This window comes from Paroedura picta, chromosome 15 (genome assembly GCF_049243985.1).
Source record: "Paroedura picta isolate Pp20150507F chromosome 15, Ppicta_v3.0, whole genome shotgun sequence".
Classification (NCBI taxonomy): Eukaryota; Metazoa; Chordata; class Lepidosauria; order Squamata; family Gekkonidae; genus Paroedura; species Paroedura picta.
Genome location: NC_135383.1, coordinates 22,267,916 through 22,289,347, shown reverse-complemented (window position 1 = coordinate 22,289,347; position 21,432 = coordinate 22,267,916). Strand labels below are relative to the sequence as shown.

General features: G+C 48.5%; 1 protein-coding gene across 2 annotated transcripts in view; it reads right to left on the bottom strand.

Moving 5' to 3' along the window:
• The window catches only part of APPBP2 (amyloid beta precursor protein binding protein 2), a 68,257-nt gene extending 47,424 nt beyond the window's left edge, over positions 1 to 20,833 (bottom strand). Inside the window, exons 1-2 of one of the 2 annotated variants that reach the window (XM_077312792.1) lie at positions 3,853 to 4,183; positions 3,615 to 3,761 (exon numbers count right to left, since the gene is read on the bottom strand). In XM_077312792.1, the coding sequence (XP_077168907.1) occupies positions 3,615 to 3,761; positions 3,853 to 3,912 (207 nt within the window). In that variant the 5' untranslated portion in view covers positions 3,913 to 4,183. Of the gene's footprint in view, positions 1 to 3,614; positions 3,762 to 3,852; positions 4,184 to 20,360 lie in introns of those variants that run through there. The other variant, XM_077312793.1, reaches the window with a different exon arrangement.
• Positions 20,834 to 21,432: the final 599 nt, after the last annotated feature.

The following is a 21,432-nucleotide window of genomic DNA, read 5'->3' as shown; positions in this document are numbered from 1 at the left end:
CAGGGCTTGCGGCCTTCCCCCACGCTGGACCCAGCTGCCATGGGGCAGCCTGGCTGCTGCTGGCTGTTGCACAGTTGGCCAGGCGGCGTGCACTTGGAGACAGTAGCCACGCAGGTTGGCCGGGCAATGGGCTCGGCAGCATGGCCACGGCGGCCAGCAAGCCTCCGATGGACCGTCACCACTCCAGGTTACCATAGATTCAGTTAGTTTTATTACGGTCATAGACCAGCATAAGATGATACAGAAGAAGTTACCATAGATATTCAAAAGGAAGATAACCCTGAATGGTAGATTACCTGAATGGGGAGAGGAAAGGGAAGGCAATTGTTAGCTGCTTTGAGACTCCTTCGCGTAGAGAAAAGCAGCATATAAGAACCAACTCTTCTTCTTAAGCTTTCTTTGCTGTAGCTCCATAGTATGAGAAATCCAAAGCAAGAACCACCCCACAGGACCATCACACAATTAGAGACTTTAATGGTCACACTATGTTGCTATTTGTGGGAGAAAACAAAAGGAAATCTCCCCTCAAGGCTTCTTTTGCTTTCGCCCCCAAAACAGGGAGATGATTTTTTCCCTCTGAGATAATACATGTTCAAAGTGTAATCCTGGCTTTTTAAAGGAAAAATCCTTCACAGTCCCCAATCGTATTTTATCTAAGTCTCCTTCCCATGGAGAAGATTACACCTACGAGAGGTAAAACGGAAGCGCAGTTTAAATGGAAGGTCCAAACTGAGAATGAGAGGAAGAGCCTGGATCATACCAAGTGTCCATAGCCCATATTCTGTTTCAAGCAAGGGCTAACCGGAGGCTTCTGCCCACTCACAAGCAGGGCATCAATCAAGGGGATAGCCTGCCCCACATTTCTGCCCAGAATCATACCATGGCTCCAACCATTGCTAACTTCATCCTGTCTCACTATCACTGTTTCTTATACCAGTCGGCTCCATAACCAGTTGTTTGCTATAATTTTAGCTAAATACAAAATTGGGAGACCACATAGAATCACTGGCAAGGGGAAAATATTATAATACCCCCCCCCCCCGAAATTTCCCCCTCGAGGATTCTTTATGGTCACAAGAACCTTCTCTCCTTTCTTACCCATCAACTGCTCTGAACATTTTGGTTGTTTCTACACAGGGGCGTGAAAAGGCTCCTCTCCTGCAGAAGCAGCATCAAATGGGGTTGAAGCAGGAAGAGACTGGGTCCACAAGCCCCATAGCTCTGTACTGCTGCTGATACTGCCCCCCACTAAGTCTGTCCTTTTGCTCTGTTACACCAGTGCAGACAAATCATGAAGTCCTACCATGAATAAATGAAACTGCTTGAGCGTGTGGGTCATTAATGGGCCAAAAACAGAGGGGAGTGAATGCAGATCTTAGCCCCACCCTTACTTCTTATTGGCTTTAAGCTCTGCCCACAGCCACCCTGCCCTTCCATGTTTAGATTGGATCAAAGAGGTTATTTTTTGATCAGATTTAAATAGGGAAGCCTCAGAAGCCCCACAAGTTGTGAGCAGGACATCATTTGGAAGTGCCTCTACTGCGCAGAGCAATTTGGGTCTCTATTCAGGGTCAAAAACCCCATGCAGAAGCAGGATAGTAAGCATGCCCAGTCATCTTTGGGAAGGTTTTAAGAAAACCTTTTAATTAATTTACATCATCATCACATTTTTCTGCAGATCTAGAGAGCCTCGAGTGTTCAGAAGCCTGCACATTGTCTGTGGGTGGCCTAATTTTGCTGCTCTATTATAAATATAGCCGTACATAATTTTTGCACTTGACAGGCTATGCAGCTGCACATACTCTATGACAGGGAGGCAGCCTCCCTGAAGGAATCCTGAAGAAAAAGCATGAAGATGGTGTGACAAACAGCCCTGAAGTCTTATGCAGGCAGAGCCATATCTCCTGAAAATGACACAAATCAATAATTTAGGAAAACATGCCTCAAACTGGGGCACACATTCTCCCCTCCTCCATGGATAGAATAGTTTTAAAAAAACAAGCAAAACTGATTTAAATAACAGCAATAAAGATCTGCTTGTGCACGATACTGAAAACCACAAAGCCTCATAGACTCCCATGGGTACGCTTCTGAGAGTGCTTTGAAGCATGTGCTTGGTTAACAGCACATTCTTGTCATTAAACTACCACACTTAAGAGAGAAAATTATACAGATCAGAATTTTGCAAACAAAGAGCTGGAATAGCTCTACAGCAAAGGTGTTTCTTAATATGTGGGATCCATGGGACAGCCCTAAAATAACCACTGGACTTACCAAAGAGAGTCCTTCTCCCCTGGAATAAGGAGGACAAAGGAGGACGTATGTCAGAATGGGTTTTCCATTTGGCGGCCCGGTAGGGCATGGTTTGATTAAAAACGCCCTCCTTCTGGTTCCTGTCCTGCACACTGCATCTCGTCCCCAGCTGGATGCTCAAAGAGCCGTACACTAGATTAACTGAAACTAGAATTAACTTTTGACACATCAAGTATCTTAACCCCACCCCTTTTTTATACAGAAAGGCCTGTGCCTTATGATTGTAATTTTTGCATCATGTTCTGGAACCAATTTTTGGGAGGGGCAGATGTCCTCCTTACTCCGGGGGAGAAGGACCCTCTTCAGTAAGTCCAATGGTCATTCTCTCCCTGGATTGGAGGCTATCTGCCAGGATGGGTCCTTCTAAAGCCTATATACCCTGGTGGGTATTTAGACTGGTTCCAAAACATGCTGCAGAATCCACCTGCCAAAACCTGCATCAGCTGAACTATATCGGTCAATTTTGTAGTGCCTAGTAAATGTGGCTACGGATTACCATGTTGCGGCTTTACAGAATTCCAGAACTGAAGCTCTATTTATTAGTGTCACATTTGTTGAAGCACTGTGAATTGAGTGTGCTATAATCCCTGTTGGAGCAGGCAGACAAAGTGATTTGTATGCCTAGGCTATGCAGGTCCTTATGTTTCTGCTAATTGCTGCCTTGGACATATTCTGCTCCATGTTAGGTAGAGAAACTGAAATGAACAAACTCTCTGACCTTCTTATGTCTTCTGTGTGAATCAGGTATGCCTTGAGAGTTCTCCTAACATCTAGGTGGTGCCATTCCCTTTCCTTAGGGTGCTTAGGATCTGAACAAAGTGACAGAAGGATGATCTCCTGCGACCTGTGGAATATGATGTCTATCTTGGGTCTGAAGGTTGGGTCTGGGCATAGTACCACTTTGTCCTTGTGAAAAACGCACAAGTCTGGTCTCATGGATAAGGCCCCAACTTTGATATGCATCATGCTGATGTGATGGCTACAAGAAAAATCATTTTCATACTGAGACGAATTAAAGGGATGCTCAGTATTGGTTCAAATGGGACCTTTGTCAGGGCCTGTATTACTATGTTCTATTTCCACATTGGGAATCTGTGCACCTGAGCTGGGGCTTTTGCTGTGGCCCCCTTGAGGAATCAAATTATGTGGAGATAATGAGATAATTGAAAACTGTCTACCTGTGGGCCGACAGTCGCAACTGCTGCAATTTGCCTTCTTAAGGTGGCTGGTTTTAGTCCCTAAGCTACCCCATTCTGTAGGAAGTTCAGCAGAGCTATTATGGAAGGCTTCAAGTAATGTACCTTCTTTTGTCTTCCCCATCTCACAAAGGTTTTCCACGTCATGTTGTAAAATCTGGTAGTTGAGTCTTTCCTGGAGGCTAAGATGGTCGCTACAACTTCCCGCGAGTATCCTGCATCGGTCAGATGTTTCCGTTCAATTTCCAGCATCTGTAAAGATCTAGACTTGCTGGGAGACTGAGCAGAACCTTCCTTTGTGTGAGATTCGATCTCCTGAAACTGAAGGTTCAGCTTGACTGACCTGTCTTGTCCTGGTGTTACAGTGGATTGAAAAGGTCTGAGGAATCTCCGTTGTGTCCATCTGTTCCCACTCTCATCAGTAGGCTAGTAAGACTGTGGCCTGGCTGGTCGAGGGGATAAATTGATTTATTAGTTGCCGCCATCTTTTAATAATTTTAATAATATAATTGGGGTATTTATTAAGGGGGTTTATTGTATTTTTACTCTTTTATTGTGTAAACCGCCATGAGACCGAATGGGAACGGCAGTATATAAATTCAAGTAATAAATAAAACAAATAAATATTCCTCTTGCGTGCCACTTTTGCCACTGTAGAGCTTCTGTGTTTGTCACCAGCAGGCCCTGGACACTTGCTAAGGCTAGTAGTGACATGCTCTTCTTCATAAGCTCCTTGATGACTTTGTGTTTTGAGAATCTTCTTTTTGGGAAGGAAGAACTTCCTTTGTAGCATGTCTATGATCACTCCCAAGTGAAGGATCATCTGCGATGGGATAATTATGCTTTTCTTCATGTTGACCAGGAATCCAAATTCCTGAAGGGTCCTGAGAACCTGAGCTGTGTTGTTGTGGGCATTGGTTTCCATGCAGAACTTTTTAAATCTGATGTACAGTATTTGTTTGTGAACTTCAGGTCTAAGATCGCTCTCCAATCCCCGTTTGGCTTTGGCACCGTGAAGAAGCACGAATACACTCATTCAGAGTGCTCTGAATCTGAAGCTACTTTTATTGGCTGGATGGAGAGGAGATGATTTGGCTGGGAAAGAGATGTACATAGGAGGCCAACGCCATGGTGCGGAGAGAAGGGGTGGCTGTCCATGCCATGGCCCTGGCCTCCTACGCGCTAGGCTGCAGTGATCACTGAGGCAGCCGACCCAAGGCGCACATCCCTAGGCTGGGATACCAGCTGCATCTCTGCACTGAAGAAGCAACAGTGATCAAACCATAATTTGTAAAGAAAAACCAGGGTTTGGATGATAGTGACTCAAGTCTTAGTTTCACAAACAAATTATAATTAAAATGTATCTTGCTTTTATGTTATATATGAACCCAGCCAGTGACAGATGTCACCAAAATAAAGGGGGTCAACATGACCCAGAAAAGAACGAAGAGAGAACATGATTTTAAAAAGTGATAAAACTCTTTTCAGTTTTCTATATTCAACCTTAATAAATTACTCCATGGGGTTTAATGGAACATTTATATTTGTATTTTTTTTTCTTTTCTGTGTATACAGCTGGAGCTGTTGGGTACATTTTGCACTGAACGGGAAATTGAAGGAAACAAGTAGGGTGAAACTAAAAAAAACCCACACAATAATTACCTCTATGTTATTCTAGGTTGCTGCTGCTGTTCAATTCCTTCACTGCCAAAAAAGAAATATTTAATAAAGGCTATGTTTGTTTTTTCTTGGCATCACCCAACTCACACAGTACACTTCATATGAGCAAAGGTCACCCTGCAAGCTTTATCTGAAACCAGGTCCCTCCAGACTCAAAATGACCACTGATTACTTCCTGAGAAGGGTCCTTCTTTGAGGACAGGAGTACATCTTAGTAGGTGATTCCACAATTCACTTAAGGAAGCAGAAACTACTTATTCCTTGAGTGGAAGTCACCTAATCCTCACTTCAGGTAACTCCAACAGCTATGTCTAATCTCAACTATGAAAACTTTGGAACATCACAAGTATTAACATCACAACAAATAACAACATCAGGAAGAAGGTTAATAGAATCTGTACACCGCCCGTGGCGCCCGCGGGCGCCACGGACTAAATAAAAGAGTAAGGGGTTCTGGGGCGGGATGTGTCCGGGATGAGGAAGGGTCCGGATTGGACCCTTCCTCATAAAAGACAACCGGAGGGACCAATCGGCAGGCGCGAAGCGCCTGCCGATTGGTCCCTCTGATTCCCAGCCCCAGCAACTGCGAGCCGCGCGCAGCGCGGCTCGCAGTTGCTCCCGGCCTGATGCGGCGAGAGGCGCAAAGCGCCTCTCGCCGTGTCAGACCGGCCCCCGAGGGAGCCCCTGGCAGTCGCGCAGAGCGGCAGGGGAAAAAAAGAAAAAAAAACCGAGCTGCCTTTCCCCCCTTCAAGCCAGCGAGCCGGCGAGAAGCGGCAGGGAAAAAAAGAAAAAAAAACCGAGCTGCCTTTCCCCCCTTCAAGCCAGCGAGCCGGCGAGAAGCGGCAGGGAAAAAAAGAAAAAAAAACCGAGCTGCCTTTCCCCCCTTCAAGCCAGCGAGCCGGCGAGAAGCGGCAGGGAAAAAAAGAAAAAAAAACCGAGCTGCCTTTCCCCCCTTCAAGCCAGCGAGCCGGCGAGAAGCGGCAGGGAAAAAAAGAAAAAAAAACCGAGCTGCCTTTCCCCCCTTCAAGCCAGCGAGCCGGCGAGAAGCGGCAGGGAAAAAAAGAAAAAAAAACCGAGCTGCCTTTCCCCCCTTCAAGCCAGCGAGCCGGCGAGAAGCGGCAGGGGAAAAAAAGAAAAAAAAACCGAGCTGCCTTTCCCCCCTTCAAGCCAGCGAGCCGGCGAGAAGCGGCAGGGAAAAAAAGAAAAAAAAACCGAGCTGCCTTTCCCCCCTTCAAGCCAGCGAGCCGGCGAGAAGCGGCAGGGGAAAAAAAGAAAAAAAAACCGAGCTGCCTTTCCCCCCTTCAAGCCAGCGAGCCGGCGAGAAGCGGCAGGGAAAAAAACACACACACACGGAGCACCCTTTCCCCCCTTCAAGCCAGCGAGAAGCGGCAGGGAAAAAAACACACACACACGGAGCACCCTTTCCCCCCTTCAAGCCAGCGAGCCGGCGAGAAGCGGCAGGGGAAAAAAAAACACACACGGAGCTGCCTTTCCCCCCTTTAAGCCAGCGCGCAGGCGAGAAGCGGCAGGGGAAAAAAAAACACACACGGAGCTGCCTTTCCCCCCTTCAAGCCAGCGCGCAGGCGAGAAGCGGCAGGGGAAAAAAAAACACACACGGAGCTGCCTTTCCCCCCTTCAAGCCAGCGCGCAGGCGAGAAGCGGAAGGGGAAAAAAAAACACACACGGAGCTGCCTTTCCCCCCTTTAAGCCAGCGAGCCGGCGAGAAGCGGCAGGGGAAAAAAAAACACACACGGAGCTGCCTTTCCCCCCTTCAAGCCAGCGCGCAGGCGAGAAGCGGCAGGGGAAAAAAAAACACACACGGAGCTGCCTTTCCCCCCTTTAAGCCAGCGAGCCGGCGAGAAGCGGAAGGGGAAAAAAAAACACACACGGAGCTGCCTTTCCCCCCTTCAAGCCAGCGAGCCGGCGAGAAGCGGCAGGGGAAAAAAAAACACACACGGAGCTGCCTTTCCCCCCTTCAAGCCAGCGCGCAGGCGAGAAGCGGAAGGGGAAAAAAAAACACACACGGAGCTGCCTTTCCCCCCTTTAAGCCAGCGCGCAGGCGAGAAGCGGCAGGGGAAAAAAAAACACACACGGAGCTGCCTTTCCCCCCTTCAAGCCAGCGCGCAGGCGAGAAGCGGAAGGGGAAAAAAAAACACACACGGAGCTGCCTTTCCCCCCTTTAAGCCAGCGAGCCGGCGAGAAGCGGCAGGGGAAAAAAAAACACACACGGAGCTGCCTTTCCCCCCTTCAAGCCAGCGCGCAGGCGAGAAGCGGCAGGGGAAAAAAAAACACACACGGAGCTGCCTTTCCCCCCTTCAAGCCAGCGAGCCGGCGAGAAGCGGAAGGGGAAAAAAAAACACACACGGAGCTGCCTTTCCCCCCTTCAAGCCAGCGCGCAGGCGAGAAGCGGCAGGGGAAAAAAAAACACACACGGAGCTGCCTTTCCCCCCTTCAAGCCAGCGCGCAGGCGAGAAGCGGAAGGGGAAAAAAAAACACACACGGAGCTGCCTTTCCCCCCTTTAAGCCAGCGAGCCGGCGAGAAGCGGCAGGGGAAAAAAAAACACACACGGAGCTGCCTTTCCCCCCTTCAAGCCAGCGCGCAGGCGAGAAGCGGAAGGGGAAAAAAAAACACACACGGAGCTGCCTTTCCCCCCTTTAAGCCAGCGCGCAGGCGAGAAGCGGCAGGGGAAAAAAAAACACACACGGAGCTGCCTTTCCCCCCTTTAAGCCAGCGAGCCGGCGAGAAGCGGAAGGGGAAAAAAAAACACACACGGAGCTGCCTTTCCCCCCTTTAAGCCAGCGAGCCGGCGAGAAGCGGCAGGGGAAAAAAAAACACACACGGAGCTGCCTTTCCCCCCTTCAAGCCAGCGCGCAGGCGAGAAGCGGAAGGGGAAAAAAAAACACACACGGAGCTGCCTTTCCCCCCTTTAAGCCAGCGAGCCGGCGAGAAGCGGCAGGGGAAAAAAAAACACACACGGAGCTGCCTTTCCCCCCTTCAAGCCAGCGCGCAGGCGAGAAGCGGAAGGGGAAAAAAAAACACACACGGAGCTGCCTTTCCCCCCTTTAAGCCAGCGAGCCGGCGAGAAGCGGAAGGGGAAAAAAAAACACACACGGAGCTGCCTTTCCCCCCTTCAAGCCAGCGCGCAGGCGAGAAGCGGAAGGGGAAAAAAAAACACACACGGAGCTGCCTTTCCCCCCTTCAAGCCAGCGCGCAGGCGAGAAGCGGAAGGGGAAAAAAAAACACACACGGAGCTGCCTTTCCCCCCTTTAAGCCAGCGAGCCGGCGAGAAGCGGAAGGGGAAAAAAAAACACACACGGAGCTGCCTTTCCCCCCTTTAAGCCAGCGAGCCGGCGAGAAGCGGCAGGGGAAAAAAAAACACACACGGAGCTGCCTTTCCCCCCTTCAAGCCAGCGCGCAGGCGAGAAGCGGAAGGGGAAAAAAAAACACACACGGAGCTGCCTTTCCCCCCTTCAAGCCAGCGCGCAGGCGAGAAGCGGCAGGGGAAAAAAAAACACACACGGAGCTGCCTTTCCCCCCTTCAAGCCAGCGCGCAGGCGAGAAGCGGAAGGGGAAAAAAAAACACACACGGAGCTGCCTTTCCCCCCTTTAAGCCAGCGAGCCGGCGAGAAGCGGCAGGGGAAAAAAAAACACACACGGAGCTGCCTTTCCCCCCTTCAAGCCAGCGCGCAGGCGAGAAGCGGAAGGGGAAAAAAAAACACACACGGAGCTGCCTTTCCCCCCTTCAAGCCAGCGAGCCGGCGAGAAGCGGCAGGGGAAAAAAAAACACACACGGAGCACCCTTTCCCCCCTTCAAGCCAGCGCGCAGGCGAGAAGCGGAAGGGGAAAAAAAAACACACACGGAGCTGCCTTTCCCCCCTTTAAGCCGGCGCGCCAGTGAGAAGCAGCAGGGGGAAAAAAAACACACGGAGCAGCCTTTCGCCCCTTCAAGCCGGCGCGCCGGCGAGAAGCAGCAGGAAACAAAAAAAACCCCCAGGAGCAGCCTCTCGCCGCTTCAAGCCCCGCCCTAGGAGCCCCGGCAGCCGCACACAGCGCGGCTGCTGGGAGCTCCCTGCCCTCATGGCCCCAGAACACAATGGAGCCGCCGGGAAAGCCGCAGAAGAACAAAAAAACGCGGAGGAGCCACCACAGCCCAGCGCACCACGCCTGGGACTCCCCGGAAAACCCACGAGACGCCAAGGAGCCGCCGCCCGCCTCCTCTTTCAGGTAGCCTGTCCCTCGCTCTGTCCCTCGCCTGCCCCTCGCTCTGGTCCCCGCCTGCTAGCGCCCATTGCATTTCAAAGTGCAATGGGCTTTTTTTACTAGTCATAGAATCATAGAGTTGGAAGGGGCCATACAGGCCATCTAGTCCAACTTCCTGCTCAAGGCATGATCAGCCCAAAGCATCCAAGAAAAGTGTGTATCCAACCTTTGCTTGAAGACTGCCAGTGAGGGGGAGCTCACCACTGCTGAACTACTCTGACTGTGAAAATTTTTTTCCTGATATCTAGCCTATATCGTTGTACTTATAGTTTAAACCCTTTACTGCGTGTCCTTTCCTCTGCAGCCAATGGGAACAGCATCCTACCCTCCTCCAAATGACAACCTTTCAAATACTTAATGAGTGCTATCATGTCCCCTCTCAACCTCCTTTTCTCCAGGCTGAACATTCCCAAGTCCCTCAACCTATCTTCATAGGGCTTGGTCCCTTGGCCCCAGATCATCCTCGTTGCTCTCCTCTGTACCCTTTCAATTTTATCTACGTCCTTCTTGAAGTGAGGCCTCCAGAACTGCACACAGTACTCCAGGTGTGGTCTGACTAGTGCCGTATACAATGGGACTATGACATCTGGTAAAATGAACAAGAACAATAATAATACCAGAAATCATAAACTAGAGGAAATCCAAGCAGCAATAACTTCGGAGGGATCAAGATGTTGTCCTGTCCTAAAAGGACCCTTCTTGGTAGGTAACCAATGGTTGTTCTCACTCTGTGGCAGAGTACATCTGAGTGGGACCTCTCAGTGTCCTATATTTTAGGTGTGTTATTGTCAGTATTCTCCATCACATGCTGAAGAACCCTTCTTCCAAAGGCTGCATCAGCCAAACTGCAGAGATTAATTTTACAGTGCAAACTGGCAACCAGGGGGTCACTTTACACACCTCTTCCATTGTGGCCTGTTTTGCGAATGCACCACTGGTTGCCACACTCCTGACTGAATGAACAATTATGCTTGGAGGAACAGCCATACCCAGTGCTTTGTATGCCTAAATGATACAAGACCTAATACATCCATTACTGCTTACTTGGACATCTTTCCTCCCAAATTGGGAGGGGAAATAGATATGAAAACGCAGTCTGCTTTCCTCTACAGGCATGATGAATATCTTGAGAAATCTCTTGATGTCCAGGTTATGCCATAAGACTTATTTGGGGTACCTGAGTTAGGGACAGAAGGTAGGAAGACTAATCTCTTGCACTGTCTGGAATGATGAGCTGACTTTAGGTTGGAATGAACAGTCTTTCCAAAGCACTACCTTTTCATTGTGAAAGACACAAAGCTCTGGGTTAATTGATAGACTCCTGATTTCAGATGCCCTCCTGGCCAATGTAATAGCCAAAATAAATAAGATCTTCATTCTTGGGAACTTAAGAGAAAATTCCTTGATAGGCTCAAAGGACATCTTAGTCCAGGCAATGAAGACCATGTTCAGCTGTACTTGACAGGCAAATCTTTGGTTGCAGCTCCTTTTAAGAATTTGATGATGTAAGGATGTTTAAAGATCAGAAGGACTGTAGCCAAAGCCATTATCTTTAAAGAGTAGCTCCTTTAATTCCCTAATCAATGCCATCCTTAAGGAGGTCCAAGATATCTTTTACTCTACGAGATGAGTGCCGAATCTTTTTTCTTTTGCACCAAATGAACAAATGCTTTCCAAGAGTGGTTAGACCAGTGGTTCTCAACCTTCCTGGTGTCACGACCCTTTAATACAGTTTCTCATGTGGTGGTGACCCACAACCATAAAATGATGCAAGGGTTCTTTCAGGGAAATTAAACTGAAACTGACCTATGGCGTGAAGACCCATTGTTCATGATTGAATATCAATTGGTTTTTTTCCCGGGGTTTCTCAGTTCAATTCTGCTTCTTCTCCCACCATGCCGTTCTCGCTCTTTTCCACTGCTCCAGACAGACGAACACTCTCTCAATCTACCCCACAAGTCTGTTGTGTGGATGGCAGCCACCTGGCCAAGCTGTTTGCCCTGCCACAACCTCTGTGAAAGGGCCGTTTGACCCCCCTCCCCGTAAGGGGTCCCGACCCCCAGGTCGAGAACCACTGGGTTAGACTCTGTTAGCGGAGTGGCGTCTGGGTGCTAGGATATTGCTGGTAACTATCTCATTGTAGCCAAAACCCAATAGATGTGACCGCTCAGTCTCCAGTCTGGTCACAGGTGCCAAACAGGTCCCTGGTGCAAAAGGTCTGCAGAGCAGAGTAGATACAGTGGTTGTTTGCTCAACATCTGGAAATGCATAGAGAATCATGGTCTCCAAGACCAAAAGGAGACAACCCCAACGACTTCTGCATGTTGATGTCAGATTCTTCTCAGAAGTTTCAGCAGGACTGTAACAGGACAGCGGAGGGGGGGGGGGACAGATTTGTACATCAGGCCTTCTGACCAATCCGAGGTTAAGGCATCAGTGTTTTCTACTTTGGGGTGAAAGTACTTTGAGAAGAATTGGGTAGAAGAAAGAAGCGTTGTTTTTTATACCCCACTTTTCACAACCCAAAAGAGTCTCGAAGGCCTTCCTTCCCTCTTCCCACAACAGACACCCTGTGAGGTAGGTGGGGCTGAGAGAGCTAAGACAGGTCTGCTGTGAAGACAGCTCCAACAGGATTGTGACTAGCCTAAGGTCATCTAGTTGGCTGTATGTCGAGGAATGGGAAATCAAACCCAGCTCTCCAGATTAGAATTCGCCACTCTTAACCACTACAGCAAGCTGGTAGTTGATGGTTCCTGTCCCTCTGGCCGAAGTTAAAAATCTCCTCAGACTTAGTGTCCCTGATAAATGAGAAGAATTTAGGGGAGGTAAATAAAAAAGTACAGAGGCATTTACATTGATAGGTTGGCTGGCCATGACTTCTCCCAGGGCACTATTTTTCTTAGTGAACTGCCACGAGCTAGCTGGTCTAGGAGTGGTGGCACAGAAATCATCAAATACAAATAAATAAATAGTCTGACTGGCTGCATGAAGCCCTGAGCTGCTCAGAATCATCAGGCTGGGAACACTCAAAATGACAGCTGTGAGAAGGAGCCTCTAGCACCACTGCGTCCCCCTTCCTCAATTCGGTAACTTATTTTTATGATCCAAATAAGGCTCTATGATAGATTATGCACAGGGCACATAATCCGGGGTGGCGGCAGCAGGGCAGCCCGGATTGAGCATGACGCTGCCGCCATCCCAGCCATAGCCCGGCACACAGCCCCGGAAGGCCTGTGGTAAGGGAACGTGGAATCTTCCGCGTTCCCTGGGATACCGCGGGCACCACCGGGGGCTAGGTTGGGCTGGTGCCATGCATAATCAGCTGTGCATAATTGGCCTAAAGACCCAGCTCTTCCCCCAACCTACAGTAACCCTGCAGGGACACCGCACGCCCCGGTCGGCTCTGCAGAGTCCCCCCACCCCACTGCTGCCACCTCCAGATTAGGGTTCCTGGACTGCTGAGAAGCAGAGCTGCTGGGACAAGCAGGCAGAGAAAATGGTTGCTGCAAGGAGCACTGTGAAAAACACAGTTCATGACAATTCCCCCCCTCCCCCAGTATTCAAAATGCTTCAACTACAATTTTGCGGTAAAGCAGCACAACATCCCTGTAGTATGGATCTCTCACAAGCTGTTCCTATGAATTAAGAGACTAAAGTGCCTTTAATATCACAGAAAATTAAGGAAGCAGAACAAGCAAGAATACCAAGACAGCATGCTCACTAAATTTCATCAAAACTTCACAACATCAGCACTTGAAGGACTGCACCCAGTTCTTAAACAGTCCATCATTATGTCTAGTAGCCTCTGCAATTGTCTTAATCCACTCAAAACATCCCCGTCTAGGAACTGGATTTTCTAGTGGACAGCTAAATGATATTATCAGAAACATCAAAACTAAAATTTGAAAGTCTGTACGGTATGCCACTATAATTGGCATACTTCACAACTGAAACAAACCCAAATGCCTAGTCACATTAACATTTGGTTCATTTCAAATATGGCACACCCTGCCTCACACATACAAGCTGGGTAACATTGTCATTTTATCTGCTAGATTAACACCAGGAACCTCAATTTTTAATAATAAAATTATTTTTCCATTTGCAGTTATCACCATGTGAATAATAAGGACATACTAACACGTGGATTTAAAACAATGGTTCTCAGCCTGGGGTTCGGGACCCCTTTGGGAGTCGAATGGCCCTTTCACATGGGTTGCGGCAGGACAAGCAGCTTGGCGGGGGGGGGCACCATCCACATAACAGCCTTGCGGGGTAGATCGAGAGAGTGTTTGTTTGCCATGGTAGGACAAGAGGCAGAACTGAACTGATAAACCCCGGGGGGGGGGGGACAATTTATATCAATCCTGAATCTTGGATCTTCACGCCATTGGTCAGTTTCGGTTTAATTTCTGTGAAAGAACCCCTACATGGTTTTATGGCTGGGGGTCACCACAACATGAGGAATTGTAGGTCATGACAATAATAATGTTGAGAACCACTGGTTTAAAAGTCACACACACCCCAATGTTGTAGAGTTAAATTATACTACTACACCAGATAGTAGTATAATCCTACACGATGAAAAACATTGGGAGACTTTCTTGATCCAACTTTGTTGCTGGAGAAATAGGTTACCTTGGTGGCCAAAAGTGCCTTTTTAAAAGGTGCATGAGGCTCATAAACTGTCTTAGGTGCACTTGACCCAGCCAAGGTCAAGTGCACCAAGCTACTACAACTCTTAGGTATGATTACTGTAACAAGCTCTATGTGAGATTGCCCTTAAAGACAACTCAAAAGCTACAATTGGTTCAGAATACTGCAGCCCATCTTCTGACTGGAGTTAGCCAACATATAAAACCATTTTTGAACATATAATGATGAAAAAAAAGAGTTGGTTCTTATGCCGCTTCACTCTACTTGAAGAAGTATCACATCGCTTTACATTCACCTTCCCTTTCCTCTCCCCACAACAGACGCCCTGTGAGGGAGGCGAGGCTGAGAGAGCCCTGATACTACTGAAGAAGAAGAGTTGGTTCTTATATGCCACTTTTCTCTACCCGAAGGCGTCTCAAAGCGGCTTCCATTCGCCTTCCCTTTCCTCTCCCAACAACAGACACCCTGTGGGGTGGGTGAGGCTGAGAGAGCCCTGAGATTCCTGCTTGGTCAGAACAGCTTTATCAGTGCTGTGGCGAGCTCAAGGTCACCCAGCTGGTTGCATGTGGGGGGGGGGGGCGCGGAATCAACCCCAGTTCGCCAGATTAGAAGTCCGCACTCCTAACCACTACACCAAGCTGGCTCTTATGTACTGACTTGCAAATGGTTTCAAAACTCAATTTACTATACCGCTGTAGGAATCAATGCAACCATGGGATTCTTCTATTGGCTCTACAGTCTCCCAGGGTAGGTGATGTGCAACAGCCACTCTCTGTAGTAGCTCAGGCGTGCCCAATCTTGTCAGATCTCAGAAGCTAAGCAGGGTCAACTTGGTTAATATTTGGATGGGAGATCTCCAAGGAAAGCTAGAGTAATGATTCGGAGGCTGACCACAGCCAACTTCCTCCAAACATCTTTTGCCTGCTGCAAGACAATCCTAAAAGAAGATTATATCCTGGCTAAAGTCCCAGAAAAGTCAGGCTACCACCTCTCTTTATGTCCTTTAGGCAAGGGGTAGTCAACCTGTGGTCCTCCAGATGTCCATGGAGTACAATTCCCATGAGCCCCTGCCAGCAAATGCTGGCAGGGGCTCATGGGAATTGTACTCCATGGACATCTGGAGGACCACAGGTTGACTACCCCTGCTTTAGGCAGAAAGAAAAAAAATAGAATATTTCTTGCTGAAATAAGGTGTTGGATGGAACTTTGTTTTCCATAGTACCGTAATCTTTATACACTGATACAGTTGTAACAATAGAGTATTATGTATGCAAACTACCTCAAGTCCCTTACAAGAGGGAAATGCAGAATGTAAGTATTTCAATAGTTTCCTGGTCTACTTTGGATGGAATATTATGCTCTCATTTTGAACCATTAAGGAAAAAAAGACAGGAATTTTGAAACGGATGTATAAGGAGCCTGCAAGCAATTAAGGGGAGCTCCTTTTCTCAAAAGTAAAATTAAACCTAGACATCTCTCATAATCAAGTTAACATTATGTGTCATTTTCAGCTAGATTACCTAGATACTTCTTTGGCATCCTTCAGGGTATGGCGATACTCAGCGTTAATGTAACAGCACACTGAGGCCCCAAATCACAGTACACTGGCATAACAACTCTCAGCACAGCAATGGCAGAATTTGTATTCCGTAAGGTCTAAATGAAGCACTGAATTGCTCACAGAGAAAATCTTGGTAGCAGAGCTGTGACTGTGCAAAGCGATGGGTTATCATTACTTTATTATCATCCTCATTTTAACAACAGTGCTTGCTCAAGGGGCCTGTTAGGATAACTACTAAGATCAGACCTCCTTTCTCCAAAGCTGGCACTCTCTTCTGGATGACATGAGAACAGATATACATTTATGCACATACGGACCATGAAAAAGGGAACATGCATCTCTAATACAAGTTAGTTAACAGAAGTGCATCTAGTCTAATCGCTAAGGGGGCCAGTTTATTTAGATATTTATACTTCACTTTTCTCTCCAGTGGGGGACCTGAAGCAGCTTAAGACTTCCAATTTCTCTTCCTGAATTTTAGCCTCACAACAACCTCAAGAGCTAGGTTAGGCAAAGAACTAATGACTAGTTCCAAGTCATCTAGTAAGCTTCCAGGACACGCAGGGGATTCAAACCCGGGTCTCTCAAAAAGTAGTCCATCCCTCCAACTAGTCCAAACCCTTTTAGCCCTCAAGGCCACGTGTGGTCTGGGCCCTTCCTATCTTTCCCAGTATGTCTCCAGAAGACTTTTCAAGATCTTCTAATTACCAACATGTTGGTGGTCCCTGACTGAAGGAAGTGCATCTGGCCTCCACGAGGGTCAGGACCTTTTCAGTTGTGGTCCCAGACTGGTGGAATTAGCTGCCAGTCAACACCTGGGCCCTGATGGAACTACCTAATTTCTACAAGGCCTGAAAAAAAACATGCTCTTCCACCAGGCTTCCAGATGAGGCCAAAACAAACAAATCAAATCTATGGGCCTCCCTAGAGTTAGAACCCAATTTAAAACATACTGTCCATGAAACAGGACGACGAGACAGATCGACAAATCAAGTAGATGTAAAAGAGCACTATAGGTTTTAATAATGTTTTCAACTGCAATTTTATAGATAAGTTGTAAATCGCCCTGAGCCTATGTGCGGGAGGGGGGGACGGGGGCGGGCGGGCATTATATTCAAAAACAATAAATAAATTCCTATACCAGGCTGGTTCAGCAATCTAGTCTTGCACTACCAATAGATAAATAGAATCCAAACTAAAACCTGCAACCATGCACTGCTTCGATATTCCAAAAGTATTATAATTATGCACATTAAAACAATGGCACTTATTAAAATGCCTATTTAGAGTTCACAATAACTACTGAAAAGAATGGGATGCATCCATTTCTTGCTTTTCTCACCTCAGCAAACCAAGTGAACGTAGCATTATTTGCAGTTTCTAGGTAGAATGGGGATAATTTCTTCTCAGCTCCTAATCAGACATCAAAGATTCCAACCTCCCCCCAAACTGAGTTCATTCTCCCTTTTCTAAATAATGTAGCTCTATCCCAAGGACTTTAGTCTTTAGCGCATAGCGACCTTTCTGGAAAACATACCCTTTTCCTAGAGACTGCGCTAGATGTTTCAAGATTCTTTCGAGCGTGGGAGGCTACCTCCTCTGAACTAACACTTTGTATTTCCCTGCTTGCTGGCAAAATACTGCTATTTAAAAGAGCTCTTTTTGCTTCCCTTGGAGAGGGTGCTTGGAAGTGACTTAAATGGATCACATTACATTTCATTGCCCTTCTATACTAGGTCAGTGTTCATTACAAATGGGGGAAGGGGGGAGCCCCTCCTATTGGAGATGTTCTTTTAAGCAAACATACTGAAAAATTTGTACATTCGCACACGCTTTTCAAGGTTAATAAGATCAATCACTGCTCTGTCTTCTAAAAAAAGCAGGCCCACCTACTGGAGCCCTTGTAGATTATCTTTCATCTCCATTAAAAGAATCTTTTACAGCAGTGGTCCCCAACCTTTTTATCACCGGGGACTGGTCAATGCTTGACAATTTTACTGAGGCCGGGGGGGGGGGTAGTCTTTTGCCAAGGGATGTCGCCGCCTTAGCCCCTGCTCCACTAGCTTTCCCGCCAGTGCCCCTGACTTCCCTCCGCCCACTGGGGGGTGCTGCCAGCAGCAGCTGCGCAGTGCCACGCCAAGGGAGAGCCCCAGCCATGGCGGCCGCCGGAGAACACCAAAGGTGAGGTGGCAGCAGAGTGGCAGGGCAGCCTCCGAGGGGGAGCCATGGCCCAATACCGACTGACCCACGGACCGGGAGTTGGGGACCACTGTTTTACAGCACTATCATTTTTTTGTGGAAGGAGGCTGGAGAAACACCATAGCGCAATGTGAATGACAGAAATATTGTACAACAGTAAAACAGGGTTATCACATTCTGAAAAGCAAAAAAGAGACATTTTCTAATTGACTACTTCAAACAAGTGACCCCTATAACAAATCTCACTTTAAACACTCTACTGTTTAAGTTTTGATAATTATTACTAACTAGGAATATTCCTTGGCTTCCAACTCAAAATGAGAATATTTTCATCAGTTTTTTAAAAAGAGCCCCAGAGGGCAGCACCAAAAAAGAGGACACGCTCTAAAAAAAAGGAGGACATCTGGTAATCCTAAAATTTATGTCTAATGATGAAGACAGTCACAGCAACATATAGAACAGCAAACCACAATTCTGAAGGAGAGTCAGGCATTCAGGCCTGCAAGGCTGACTGTTCTAAGGGTTTCAGAGGCTCACTCTGCATGTTGAACCAGAAAGCAAAAGGCAGATGGCAGCAATAAAATGAACAGAGGCAGTAATTTAAGAAAAACAAGAACGACATTTTTCTTGTGTTAAGTCACAAGATAAACACAACACCAATAGAGCCCCCATAGAAGCTGGAGGAACAAAATGCTCCCCAATTTGTAGCACCCCAAGTTCCACTAGTCAGTATTCCCGTATCATCTTCATGCATGTGAGAACTGTAGCATCCAATATCAAAACTGGAAACCATTCTGCCAGCCCAGAGACTATACGAAGATGTGCTGGTGTCTATTTGGAACAATTGTGAATATGGCAAATTTGCCAGCTCTGCAAGGAGATGGACAGTGGAGACAGCAGAACAGTGATTTGCCATTAGGGTCCCTGGCAGCTGTGGAAAGCGCTGTCAAGTCACAGCTGACTTATGGTGAACACTTGGGGAGTTTCAAGGCAAGAAATGTTCAGACGTTGCCAGCCTCTATCCAGGAACCATGAACTTCCTTGGTGGTCTCCCATCCAAGCACTAACCAGAGCTGGCCCTGCTTACCTCCTGAGATCTAACTTAGGGTGGTGCATCGGCACTGAGTCCAGTCCTTTCCGAGGTCAACCTCCCCCACCTAAAAGTTCCCATCTTTGTAACAAGAAAAACTGTGCTTTGGGTGTTTGTGATGCAAAACAAGATAAACCAGATTTGGAGGGAATAAGTTCTGCAATTAATGAGCTGTATGGGCGAAGGGGAACACACACAAGGAAACTGGTTAATTGGTTGGTTTGTTGCATGCTCCAGAGAAAAAGATATCAAGGTGAAAATAAATTATGAGGGGGGAAATTATGAAGGAATGCCAGCAAAGGGCAAAAGGAAGTTTTAGGGAGCACGCACTAACAAAGAATGTAAAAAAAAAAAAAGTGTAGAGGGAACCAGTTTCTCACAACCAGAGTGGGAAGCCCTCATAGAAAGCTGAAAAGATTCCAAGGGAGCCAAGAGAGAGGTAGAAAGATTCCAGGGCAGCTAATATTCAATGGGGGAGAACGAAACTGTGAGTTCCTGCAATGTGCAGGGGGTTGGACTAGATGACCCTGGAAGGCCCCATCCAACTCTACGGTTGACCAAAGGGGAATCCAGCTCCTAATAGCAATTTCTACAGTATGTATGTATACGCACATATTATTATATATATATACGATTCTAACTCTATGGTTGATCAAAGAAGAAGCCAGCTCCTAGTAGCAATTTCTATACTATGTACACACACACAAACATATATATTATACATATAGACATATGCATCCAACTCTACGGTTCTACGATTCTAACTCTACGGTTGACCAAAGAGGAAGCCAGCTCCTAGTAGCAATTTCTATACTATCTATGTACACACACACATATATATATTATAGAGAGAGAAATATGCATATGTCAGTGTATATACACAAACACACACTTATGTAGGGGAGCTTATTTTCACAGGCAAGTGGATCATATGCTGGAGCAAAAGGAGAGCAGCAGCCAAGGCAGATTGCAAGGGAGGCCAATGCTAAAAGGAACGGGGGTCCAGCCAGGCGAAAGGGAAGACCGTTCTCTCCCCCTCCCCCCAATGTTATTTTAAAGGGCGAAGTAATCTCGACGGACAAGCGCCCACCATTCTTTTTTGAAAGGGGGGAGAGAATTACAACAAGCCAAACAAGGTGGGGCGAAGGGAGACTTGCAAAAAAGGGGAGCCTATCCCCCCCCAAAAGCATGCGCCCCCCCTCCTCCTCCTCTATCTGGATGCAAAATCGGGTCCCGGAGATGGGGCTGCAAAGAGGGGGGGGGGAGAGGGGAGAAAAAGCGCCTCGGGGGTCGCAGGACCAACCGTGGGGAGGGGGGGGGAAGGGCAGGCCGACCGGGAGCCCCTCTCCCTCCTCCCCCCCCCCCCATTACTCGCCCGGCCCGGCGGGGCCTGCTCCGCCTCACCTTGTAATAGACGTCGAACTGGATGTTCTCGGGCAAGGAGCGGATGTCCCTGCGGCGCGCCCGGCCGTAGCTGTCGACCACGGCCGAGATGGCGGTGTTGTAGAGCGTCTCGGGCACCCACTCCAGCTCTACGGCCGCCATCTTGCGTGTGCCGAGAGGGCTTGAGGGAGACCCGCGCCGCCGCCGCCCGCCTCGCCTCCCTCCGTCTCTCCCTCCGTCCCTCCCTCAGCGCCGCTCGGGCCTGGCGCGGCCTCCTCTGCGCCGCCTCGCTCCGCCCCGCCCGCCGCTCGAGTTCGGCCTCTGCCCGGGCGCGCTGCTGAGGCGGCGGGGCGAGGCCTGAGCAGGAGGGAGGGAAGGAAGGAGGGAGCCGCTGGGGGCGCCCTCGACGGCGTGGAGGGAGGGAGGGAGGGAGGGGAGCGCAGGGCCTGAGGGGGCCGCCGCCGCCACCTGCCCCCTTTCCCTCACGGGGAAACGCCGGGCGCTGGGGGTGCCAGCCTCCAGGGGAGACCTGGGGATGGGGAGGGCTTGTTCGGAGATGCCGTCGCGGCCCGTCCCCCGAAAGGGCGCAGGGGCATCCTGAGCCTCAGCAGAGCGCCCCCCCGCGCCGCCCCCCCGCCGCAAGATTCAAATGGGCAGCCGTGTTGGTCTGAAGCAGCACAATAAAACCAGGGTCCAGGAGCACCCTTGAGACCTGCAAAGATCGATTCAGGGCGTGAGCTTTCGGGTGAGGAAGAGTGCTTGAATAAATCCTTGTTGGCCTTAAAGGTGCCTGACTGTACTCTGGTTTTATTTTTCCTCCCCAAAGGAGACCATGGCCCAAAGCTTATAAATGCACCCCAGGGAATTGCCCCCCCCCCCCCGTATTAAGGGTAGAATTGTGTGCAGGATGTTTTCCCCTTCCCAGTTAAAAAAAAAAGTCTTTCCAAAACGAGGAACCTTGGGGCAAGGTGACTTTTTGAAGAAGGGTTGTCAGCTCTGGGCTGTGGAATTCCTGGAGATTTGTGGGGCAGAGGATGGGGTTGGAGAGAGGAGGGACCTATAGATAGATTGTGCCTTCCAAAATAGCTGTTTT